General features: G+C 35.8%; 1 protein-coding gene across 1 annotated transcript in view; it reads left to right on the top strand.

Annotated features, from left to right (window-relative positions):
• LOC127839668 (uncharacterized) overlaps positions 1-12,665 on the top strand; it is a 42,981-nt gene that overhangs the window by 20,660 nt on the left and 9,656 nt on the right. The window contains exons 2-8 of the mRNA XM_052368050.1: positions 2,542-2,793; positions 3,642-3,773; positions 4,178-4,288; positions 6,122-6,388; positions 8,136-8,281; positions 9,366-9,474; positions 12,459-12,571. Coding sequence (XP_052224010.1) covers positions 2,542-2,793; positions 3,642-3,773; positions 4,178-4,288; positions 6,122-6,388; positions 8,136-8,281; positions 9,366-9,474; positions 12,459-12,571 — 1,130 coding nt within the window. The remainder of the gene's footprint in view (positions 1-2,541; positions 2,794-3,641; positions 3,774-4,177; positions 4,289-6,121; positions 6,389-8,135; positions 8,282-9,365; positions 9,475-12,458; positions 12,572-12,665) is intronic.

The raw sequence follows: 12,665 nt of genomic DNA, 5'->3' as shown, positions 1-12,665 counted from the left end.
TATATATATTTTTCCAACACATTTTATTTCCAATTGCAAACAAGTACATATACAATATTAATTGTAACACTAATGATTTTCAATACGACACAACAAAAAAAAACATGCATATAATGCAATACCAACTCGTATCTTATGTTATGTAAAGTAGTAGTCACCAACAGACAAGATGGTTGTCAACAACAGACATAAACATATAAGTTAGTGAAGTCTCTTGAAAACTGTACAATTACTAGTATATGAAGTTGTGTGTTGGAAAGAAAGAAAAACATGTACAAAGTACATAAAGAGAAAAAAACAACATCTTCCAGTTTGAAAGATCAACCAAGAATGTGTACACTGTTATAATTAACGGATGAAAAAAACATAGAGAAGCAAAAGTAGGTACATATATTATATATCACAAAGTACATAATAAGGAAAACAAACAACATCGTTCTGTGTGAAAAGACACAAAATAATGTGTACATTGTAATAACATACGAGAAAGGCACAGAGAAGCAATAATAGTTGCATATAATTATAGTATTTAATATATAAGACCTACATTTTATTTGAATAGCGGTTCACTTCAAATGGTATTTGTAAACAGTGCTTTAAACTACAACAATCATCAAACTTAAATTCTAAGTTGTGAGAACATAGCATTAAACTGTTCCCACTCACTGTCAAAGAAGTCTAACTTATTTTGTGAAATTGATATTTTTCTCAAGTTATCATACTCATACTTAGTGTATATCTTTGCTCCTGTTATGCTTGGAATGCATGTATTCATTTTACACTTATACAAGTATAACTTAATAAACAGAATAACATTATTTAAGGCTTTAGCAGAATTACTTGAATATCCGAGTAGAAAGATGGTCATGCTAATGACCGTTATAAAAGCATTGTAACTACAGTTGATATTATGACAGATGGAAATAAACGAGACAGTGTTTATTGTACGTTGTTTCAAGTATCGTTTCTTTAAGGCTTACGTTATTTAATATGCATTAAGCATTGAAGTCCTCTTTTATTTATAAATACTTATTTGTACTGGTATTTTTAGCGTCTAAAAACAACAAAAATGAAATCTAACCTCTTGTAGAATGACGTAAAAATATAACAATAAACGCATTGTCCAAAAACATATATTATATTATCAGTAGGTTTGCGGTTGCGGATGCGGGAAATAGAAGATTTGTTTCAGCAATCTCTGAGACGAACTCTTGGGGAGCGTATCGAAAAGGAGAGGTCAATAGAAGTCTCCGCGATAATAAAAGACCGCCCATGCCAATAAACGTACTTTTTAATTGCATTGTTTGGACAGACTAAGAGGCTGGTCTACTACTAATATATTATCGAAATAACGATGATCTCATGGGACGATCGTGAAGAGCCATATTGAAGCCTCTGCGCTTCGGTTTCGTGTTTCTTATGTGGATTTTGTTTTAGATTATTTAGATTATTGTTTTATAAGTCAAGATATTCTCAGAGACTTTAAAGGGGCCTTTTCACAGATTTTGGCATGTTTTGAAGTTTGTAATTAATTGCTTTATATTGATAAATGTTAACATTGGATATAAAAAGCTCCAGTAAAAAATTAAGAATGAAATTAAAAAAAAGAAAGAAAAAAGGTAACCCTCAACGGGGCTCGAATCATTGATCCCTAGGTCCTAGAGTAAAAAGTCTCCCACTTAGACCACTCGGCCATTTTGCCGAATACAATGACAGGTGTATTTTATACTTCATATAACAAATTCTCGAAGTTTCACAAAATATCACGACAATATCACGACAACAACAGAACTCTTCAAATTATTAATTCGTTTCGCGTTGTAATGCTTTATAATTTTCGGGTTCTTAAATCGCCAAAATATGCATAATGGCTATTTTAGAGCATGGTTATTAGTCAGTATTACTATTTCCTCACAAATATCATAACTAAAACAAAAATTTGCGAATCTGAAACAACTTTTGTAAATTTCGTCAATTTACCCAAACGAGAAAAGGCCCCTTTAATATAATCATGAAAACTGCGAATACTACGAATAATGAACAAGTTGATTTTCAGTTGATGAATAATGCGCATTGCAAAAAAGAAACTTAATCATGTATATCATTCATTATAGAAATTAAAGACGTCCTTATGTAATATTTTGATAAAAGCTAATTTTTTCTTTTGTGTAAAAGCATTTTACACCAGCAACAGACTCAAAAAGCATTGATTTGATGAATGTTTAGAGCAGTGCTCTGTGAAAAGGGAGTTTAATGCGTGTGCGTAAATTGTCGTCCCCGAGAAGCCTGCGCAGGCCGCACAGTCTTATCAGGGACGACACTTTCCGTCTTAACTGAATTTTTCCTAAGTAGAGACTTTCTGTAAACGAAAAATGCCATAAAAGCGGAAAGTGTCGTCCCTATTTAGCCTGTGCGAACTGCACAGGCTAATCTGGGACGATATTTTACGCATTTGCATTAAACCCTCTTTTCACAGAACACGGTCCATATACACGACGTATTGTTGCGCAAGCGCCATAACACATCAAGCCTCTGTTTCAGTTCTTGCAAGTGACGCTGACTACCAGAACATATACACGCGAATGGCGGACACCTTCCTCCAAGCTATCCCGCAGAAGGTCATAGAGAACACGAGCTTGGGCGCATGCGCAAGGTTCTGCGCAACGGAGGTGGAGTTTGAGTGCCAGTCGTTCGATATTGACAACCAGAACAGGGAGTGCCATTTACATAACCACACCCACCGAGACCCGACCGTAGGCTTGAAGCATGCGCTTGGGTTCGACCATTACAGGAGTACGAACTTTGTAGTTTAACTGTTTCTTCTACGACTGCTACATAAAAACCTTTACTGCTATAAAATCAACACCACCAAACCTTTACTGGAATAAAAACGACAACAGCAAACATAACAGTTACTATTTGCAGCGCTACTACAAACGAATCTTCATGTACAACTGCTTGTGTTAGCAAAACAATTACTACTTGTAATAATAAAATCACTACTTCTATCACTTATCACCACATCTGCCACTTCTACTTAATGACTGAAATATATCTCGTGCAATTGGTAAAAAATACATGAAGAACACATATAACTGAATACATAAATTTCCAGTGGGCTCAGCTGTTCTTTCGTACAGTTTAATTAAAATGGTAAATGGGATTTGATGGAACCTAAATAAATTCATCGCGGTCCGTTCTCTTAAATGGACCAAGTTGATCGCATTTTCCAACAAAGAACGCGATAAGCTTTTTTGAGGCGATATAGGAATCTTAAGTTGTTGTATAATATACATTTGCCAACCCTGGTCATTGTGAATTGTTGTAAATTAATTTACTAAAAATAAAAATATATCACATCATTAGTTTTTTCATAGGGCAATTCAAAACTTGGTAACCATCAGCATCGTCCTTTTTTCAATTTTCTAATTTTTTCTAATAAAGCCATACTTTAATCGGTGCTGATTGAATTGGTTCTTATGAAGTAAATGACTTTAAAAGCCTAAGACAATCACATACTACAAATAATTAAACCCAATTATAAACGGCGACTGCAGGAAACACATTCTCTTGAAACTTATCAATATTAAAAATAACACTCTCTGTCTGAATTTATTGGTCTTCTGTACTTTTTTAAACAGCTGCATACGAGCGTCTTTTCAATCGCATTCCAAATCACGTGATCACGCTTCAACACAACCGCAACATCCGGGGACTCAGCGTGGAAGAATGCGCGCGTCGATGTGTACTGGAAATGACATTTCGGTGTCAAGGTAAAAAGCTCATTTCGGTTTTAAAAGTGATGCGAAGACGAAAAATGAATCAAAATAAAACAAATCGGTTCTCTTTTTATAGAATTATAATCAACAGTTCTAGTAGTTTATATTAAAAAATATCATTCGCGCCATGAACATTATTCGTTTGATTAAAGATTAATTATTTCGTTAGTGATAAATGTGCAATAATGTGTGATAACGTTGTTAAAAGAGTTTTCAAAGTTTATTTTAAAAAGGTATTTTCAAAGGACTTCGGTTTCGCTTTATATGCCTCGTTTAAGTTCTTAAACTGAATGGATGCGCATCATATGCGTTACCTAGCTTAATATATGAACTCAGACTTTGTCAGCCCAAACAAATGATATTGATGAGTGAGTGTATCCATTTAATCTTATTTCCAGGCTTTGATTTTGAGGAGCAACGTCGCAGCTGTTGGCTTACAGAGAAACGCGTATATGACGTCAGCGGTCTTAAACGTCGTCCTAACGTTGATTTCTACGAGAGGAAATCAAGTGAGTGACACCGTTTAATATTATCAATATGTAAACCGCATTGTGGACGTGTGGTTAATTAATCATGCTTTATAATATGTAAAATTTAATAAATCCAAATGCCAGTTTAATACAAGGGTGCCGATTGAGGGTTGTGCCATTATTCGAAGCGCCCGTCATATAAAAATTTCAATTGAAGTGAAATGAATGACAGTTTATACGTCACTTTAGACGGAACTGCCCGAGCCGTAATATGGAAGAATGCCCATTTCATGAACAAATATTCCTTTTGTTATCTTGGTGTTTGTGTGTATCTTGGTTCGTAAGGAATAACGCACTGACTGTTTTGTTCGTTCCATAGTTCAATCCGGGACAGATAAAGTAAACCTAACAGTTTCGTCCAGACGCAACAATATTTGGTTCATCTCATTTGTACTTAATCAGTGTTTGCTTACGACCATTCCCCACCCAGCCATGTCACATGCCTTCTCACTCGACCTTGACATTGACCATGGTTTATTTTATTTTACCGTTCCAGCTGCCATCGACGCCGCTCGATTGAACACTTTGGAAAAAGGCAATCTTGTTGCTTTTGAACATTCCAAATCAATACCCAAATAAAACTAGTACCTTACTGATAAAAAAAATATTTCGAATAATTCTGACCTCTTAAGTTGACTCTAACATTGTTTTGTTAAGCACCAGAACAATTTCGACAACACCCGTTGATACTGCTGCATGTGCCCTATACTGATCAACGCATATAAACAAACATTACATTCATCTCATTAATATTCTGATAATTCGAATTTGATAATTCCTTTTGTTGTTTTGAACTAGATAGACATAAACGACAGGAGATTCTTGCTAACATTGCGGTTAATAAATGTCCCAAAATACCCATATCATGTCTTACTTTTACCAGCCTCTGGTCTCTCGGAATTATTAGAAACAGCTTCAACAATTTAATAGTTGATAGGTTTAGAATATTGTTCCGCTTCGTTAACACCAACACGTTATACTCTAGCTGTTTGATACTGATGATAACACAGGGAGTAATCACATGATAGTCAAGATGGCGACGTCCATGCCGAGATAATTAATTCCGCCATTTTATACCCTTTATTACTTTTGTTAAATTTTTAAACGACGTTCACTTCCAAACAGTAATAAGCTTTTTTCCATATTAAAATTCTCTTTATATCTCGACTTTACTCCAGCAAATTTTCGTAGTGGAGCTTTAATTAGGTCATCCCGCTAAGAAATTTCGTATCGAGTGAAGTCGAGATATAGAGCGAATATTAACACGATATAAACGCTAGTAACTTTCTTGCTGATATGGCTGGAAAATGAGCGGCGTTTGAAAAATACAAGAAATAAAGGGTATACAACGGCTAGAAATACCTGCCTGGGCATTGAGGTCGCCATCTTGACTATCACGTGATTATCCCCTATGCATTAGGCCCATTCCATACGCCCATCCGTTTTTTTTAACATACCGGTTATGTGATAGAAAAACCAGTTTCGTGTAAAATCAGCAACATTTTTGGTTAAAGAAAATCAAGCGAAATGAAACTATTGCACATAAAATAGGTCGATGACAATACAGTTAACAAATCCTTTAAAGCATGTGATGTGCATGGTTTTCTGTGCAAAGAATTTCATTTCATACTTCTCATATTTCGTGATAATACTCTAAGAGTTTCGATAACCTCTGTATTTTGTTTTAATCAAGTTCTTGTCTGTTTTTTTCGTTAAGGTTACTTGCTTTAAAACGATAGCTAACTATCTGCATTACCAACATGAGTTGAACATACGATAGCACTATTCTTCATTGTTGTGCTTTACTTTCAGACGGTGCAATGTCACGCTTCATTAACTACGGACGTGGCGCCCTGCAAACCCTCGAAGGCTTCCAGACATACGGCAAGATCATGCTGGGAGTTAATCTCGACGCATGCGCACAACTGTGTCTCGCTGAAACGTCATTTCCGTGCGCAAGTTTTGATTACGTGTTTGTCGAGTCATCATGTCAGCTAAGCCAATACATAGCTGCGAATGTGTACGGTATTCGGACGGATTTCGATCCCGGATACGAAGTCATGCATTACGAATTAATAGGTATGCTCTCGGAGGTATACAGGATTGTTAAAAAAGTATGTTAACATGTATATTGAACATATATTTCTTTATTTATATGGATAAACATATATTTCGTATTCTTAACCAGTGGCAATCTTATACTTTCAGTTGTTTTTGTATTTTTTGACTGCATCTTTGCAATCACCATTCATGTGCTTTTCACAGGAAATAAAACAAGGAAATGATGATCATATTTTGACGTTAAAGAAAACTTGTGAACAGTATAACTCTACACACGTTTTTCGAAGAGGCAATAATAAAAATAAAATCAGATTAAATTGTTTTGATGTACTGTAAATGTTGTATTGTGAATCATTATACAGTGTAAAACAAGACTGTTGGTGACGTGGGAATTGAATTGAAAGTAATACAACAGCAGGTTATCATACTAAATAGGACGATCATAATATGTTTATGATGTTTTCTAATCGTGTGCCTCTTTGGTGTCTTGGTTAGAATGTTCTTCTCTCGTTTTCTTTCCATTTATATTGTCAATATGGTAGCGATTACAATATGTAAAAGAAAACAGTCTACTTTTGACCAATAAAGAGCTAAAGTAGAGAAATGCCAAAAAGGAAACGAGGAACATCAGTTCTTGATTGGAGTACATAAAGCCTCAGACTCTTATCAACTGGGCCGTGCTCTGTGAAAAGAGGGTTTAATGCATGTGCGTAAAGTGTCTTCCAAGATTGGCCCGTGCAGTCCGCACAGGTGAATCAGGGACGACACTTTCCACTTTCATGATATTTTCTGTTTAAAGAAAATGGCTTCTTAGCGAAAATCCAGTTTAGGCGTTTAGTGTCGTCCCTGATTAGCCTGTGCGAACTGCACAGACAAATCTGGGACGAAACTTTACGCACATGCATTAAACACCTTTTTCACAGAGCAAGGCTAAAATATAGCTTTAAAATAAAAATGCAGACTCATTTTCTTAAATATCGTGCACTTTAAACTCATCTGCTTGCATAAAAAGGGTGAAGAAAATATGTTTGTTCCTTGGTTTTGTTGGACGGGCGAAATAGACATTTCATAACTCTAAAGGCCGTTTTTATTCATTGATAGTAATATATTATTGATAAGAATAAGTACAGAAATTTCCGAAATTAATTAATACCAATATATACACACGTTTTTATGAGTTGTGAGTCGGTCAGAAAATTAATCAGTTGTGATACTCGCAAACAACGGTGTCTAGACTACAATCGCATTGTCAACATAAACAGCGTGGTATTAAAAGGCCGAGGGGAATTTCACAGTATTAATCACGTTGTCTTCCACTGTTGGACAGAGAAGTTTTGTCAATAAAACTAATTTTCAGCAGCGTCTTCTTTTGTGGTTGACTGCTTGGTAAGAAAATGGCTTAGTTAAGAAGGCAATACAGCCGTCAAATATGATGGATCTTATTATCACTGTAAGGCTCGGGAATATGTGTAATAAAACAAGATATATATTGTTAATACGGCATGCGGATCGGTTCTTGGTGAATAACAATACAGCACAAGTCATGTTATGCTAATGCAAAAATATGTTGTCAAGATTAATGAATGATATCCTAAATTTTTGTAGAAAAACGGTGAAAAGTCCATCAAAACAAACACAACGAATGATATCCCATGGCAAGAGGAGTTCATTGACTAAAAGCTCGTGTGTAAAGTTCATCAATAGATGAAAATCACAATTGATGATAAGATACGAAGAAAACAGACAATTATTAATGTATTTTCAGGCGAGTTTTTAAACTACTTCTACCCGACCCCATACGCGTCCGTACCGGGACGAAACGATCGAACACTGAGAAAGGTGACACCGGAGACGTGCGCGCGAAAATGTCTAGAGGAAAAGGACTTCGTTTGCAGATCGTTCGATTATCAGGTGAGAAAAGCTTTATAATCATTAAAATAACTGTTTGTTTGTAAATGCTTTAGTAAGTTCCTCTTTTCTTCTCAGACAATTAGACATGTGCCTTGTTTTCGGATTTAAATTCAATGATGATCATAGTGATACCTTGTACTCAAAATCTATCTTTTTGTTTGATATACATGATTTCTTGAAAAAAAAATGTTTCAGTTTGAAAATTCCAAGCTAATAATACAACATTGGACAATCATCGCAATCATACTTTTTCTTGTATTGCCAAACTGAGCCGCGCTCTTAAAAAAGGGGGTTAAATGCATGCGCGTAAAGTGTCGTCCCAGATTAGCCTGTTCAGTATTGAAATAATTGATCACACAGTTCAATAATTGAAGTTGATCCAATCTTGAACTGCCAACTACCAAATAGATGAATATTGTTAATTATTCGTAAATGCACTATTTAGATCAAAAGTGAAACCATTGGACCAAAGTATTATAAAAGACCAAAAGCGTCTTAATGCTTAACGACCGTAATGTGTTGCTATCAAAATCGAAAAATGGTAAACAAAATCGACTGTCAAATTCAGCAAACTTTTACTGATTTAGGATTCGTCATTTCCGAAATAGTTTCAGTGTCCGAAGTTATTGTCGTACAAAGAAAACTTATTTACAAAAACGAAGGATAGGCCTAATTGGCTATACAACTTTTTGCCAGATTCTCTGGAAAAGCTATAATGAATGTGGACGTTTGGTGTTGAGATTGTGTCAAAATCCACGAATCTGAATTGTTCATAACTTGTTCACCGTACAATATAGAGGCATAATCTTCGATAGTTTATACACTAATTCTTTCATATGTGTTTTATAAAATTATAGTAAATGTTCTATGTTCAAAATGTATCGTTAAGGTTTATAATTACTAAAATAACTTTGCGAGAAGCAGGTGAGTTAATCATGCACTACCTTAATGTGCAACTTAGTAAAGAACACCGGATTCGAAAATATGTACATCAAATTATAAAGGACTATATCTTAGTCCAAAGTAACTTTTGTTTATTCTGTTTATAAATATTTGAAGGCAGGCAGTTTTTCCGTTCTTTCAGATCACAGAGGGGACTTGTCTTCTGAGTCACGTTACCGGAAGTGACGCGGGCGGCCTCTATACACCGGATGGAGTCGCCGTGCACCATTTTGAAATGAAGCCCTCGCTCGGTATTGAGAAAACCATCTTTTTACTTTTAGGCCATATGTCATTAAAACGAAGAATGCTGCGAACCGCTTCATGAATAGATCCCAATAAAGCCCTTAACTCCCATTAACCCCTTAACCCCTATTAACCCCCGTCAAACGATCATTACGTGCTACCTTACCAACAAGTGCATTCTTATATTTGAAACCGAAATTTGTGGAATATTCGATAAAATTACTCAAGTATTTTAATTGCTTTTAGCATGTTTATTCATCCCGTCAAAAGTCTTTGTACGGTGTCCGCGTTTTTATTCAAATGATTCTTTATTACTGGAATATCGGGCGAACAGGCGCATTGTAAGGAACAACTCATAGCACTGTCAACACATGGGCGATTCAGAGCCTTTGCTTTGGTCCGCTCCCAGGGTGGTGTCCCTGGTATCATTCAACTGCAATTCATTTATTCATTGTATGAACGCTGCTGTTATATTAGTTGTATAGAAATGATAGTAATACGCTACATCATTCTTTACAAAAACCCTATCCCACTGTAACATAAGAAACGCGAATTGAATGTGTTTAATATACATTATTATAGCGGTCGATCAATTAACTGTCAGGCTCAGTCCCATGTCAATTTTTAACGACTTACCTTGAACAAAAGAGACTGTTACATTATTGTTATTACAAAATTCTCCCAATGTCTGGTTCACCTAATTGCTGCGTCTATTGACAATTATCGACGCTGGCAAACACTGTGTAATTCTACTGTCGCAGCATGTATTGTAAAATTTCACTTGCGGGCTGGGGACAATAACCGCAATTCTTTTTCAAATACCGACTATTGTTAATTTCAGTTATCTTAACAATTGGTCTCCTGCTGAGGACCCATTTGTTAGAATGTTTAAGACACATTTGCTGTTGGGCAAGATCGTATGAATGCTCGAAATGTCATTTCACCCCCTGCATTGAAACCAAAACGCATATTGAGAAAACAATGCAAAAATAATTGCTACAAACCAATGGCATAAGTGTATGAAGTCATTATTTAGACAATGATTTATTTACAGAACCATTTCTTTGAAAATTGACAGACAAGGCAGTCACACATTCCTTGCGTTAATACAATGAAATATTTCCCAAAACGCTGTTGACAACTCGATCGTGCGTCAAATTCGATCTCGATACTATACGCCATAGCTACGGCCACATGTCATGTTTTTATACTTTACAAGTTATAAAAGCAATTTTATTTTATAATTTTGGCATTGTTATCATCTGGTTAGCAAAATATTAAAAAGTTGATGACATATCTATTGGTGACAGGTATTGGTTTATTATTCTATATTATTTAGGTTTTTTATTATTCATAACTAAATATGTGTTATTAATAATTTATTGATATTTCACGCAGATTTCGATTTTGTGAAGATGAACTCAGATCAGTTTGATTTATGCACACTTTGGCGGGATCTGCATTATTAGAGATCAGTGGGTTCGGCGGCCCCCAGTAACTGCGTCAATGTATGCCAATGTCAGCCTCCGTCAACACATCAATTCTTAAATAATTTGCTTCTATTTTTATACGTTCTTTTAAATTAATTGCAAGAACAAATCGTCGACGTGTTATACGTTTTTTGAAGTGTTCATGAAACCACAGTTTACACCAAGAATTGTTGAATTGCAAGAAGGACCAAACAATATACGAGAATGAACGCTTTATTTATATCAATTCCGGACCAATTACCATCGGCTAGATTAGACTTTGATTGTGCAACTAAACAGGCACGTATTTTAAAACTTCCCTCGCATGAAAAAGTTCAACCAATATTGGAAGAGTGGTTATTTGTATACACTGAAAATATGTCGTTTTACACCAAGTACGTTTTTCTGATCTTACACTATAATAGACCGTGATCTTCCGCCAACAGCTTTTAGACATAGTCCAAGAATATATAAGGAAAAACACTGCGATCCACGCGTTGTACACGTACCAGCGTTGTACAGCGATACACTCGACTTAGGATGTGCTTAACGATACTCTATTCGTGTTTGTATTGATGTGTGACGCGTCGATGTTTGTTTGTATTTGCACTTAAATATGTTTTGAGCAACATGGGCAAGGTTTGTGGTTTGAAGCTCAATGAACAGGTCTAACGTCCAAATCAGTTGAATTGACCGTCCCACGGTGGTGGACACAGTTTTAGCCATGTGTATTGTTTGTTTTGTGGTTTTGTGCTGTCACAAACAGAATAGTTACTTACTGGGTATGATTTTGCAATATCCAGTCAGAGATTGTTTGCCCAAAATTACAGCCTCTTACAGGATGTTTCCCATTTGCAAAAAAAAGTAAAAAACGCTGTTTCCCAATGGCAAAAATCAACATGTTTGTCGCAAAATTCTGACCAAAATTTCCCCAAAAATATGCAAAACTTGTATTTTACAGCAATTTAAGTTCCTAGCATTTTATAATATAAATTTGAGAAAGCAGTTAAACATGCACTTATTAAAATTGTTAAACATGCACTGAACAATTGGTATACGTTTATTTATAATCATATTAATAATAATTAATTTTTCCCAATGTCATGTTCTATCACACTTTGTTCCAAACAAAAAGGCACAGACTCTAAAATATAAAGCGAACATAAATCACTTCCGGTGGTCAAGCAAGGTAAAATAAAAATACTATGACCCGCATGTTGCGAAATGGCTCTTATGTATTTGCGATCATCGTAGCTCCAAAACCAGCCTGTGCATCCGTACAGTCTGGTCAGGAGATGCGCTCTCCGCTTATGCGACCACGGAGCCCTAAGTGAGATTTTAGAGGAGAGCGCAGTTCCTGGCTAGACTGCGCGATTTCGCAGGTTGAGTTGAAGCTAATCTTGCCGCCTATGTCATAGAACTCATTACGAGGGTCATATAATTTCCATGACCACCAGATCACTATGTTTATATTTATATTAGTAGAACTATTTTTGTGCATACATTTACACGCTGTTTTACAGATTGCGGCGGCCTGTTGGGTGGGGACTGGGGAACCCTCGCCTCGCCGAACTGGCCACGCCCGTATCCCCATCACGTGAACTGCACGTGGACTATAGCGGTGCAGGATTTCAAGGTAAGGTGTTGCTGATGAGGAATATCTTGCTGATTGTATAATTACGTCAGTGTTTAATCAATAAAGCTACAAGTTAGTTTACTTAGTGAATGCG

The sequence above is a fragment of the Dreissena polymorpha genome, chromosome 7 (genome assembly GCF_020536995.1).
Source record: "Dreissena polymorpha isolate Duluth1 chromosome 7, UMN_Dpol_1.0, whole genome shotgun sequence".
Lineage (NCBI taxonomy): Eukaryota > Metazoa > Mollusca > Bivalvia > Myida > Dreissenidae > Dreissena > Dreissena polymorpha.
The sequence above is the reverse complement of the archived record's forward strand: the minus strand, read 5'-3'. Positions and strand labels throughout refer to the sequence as shown.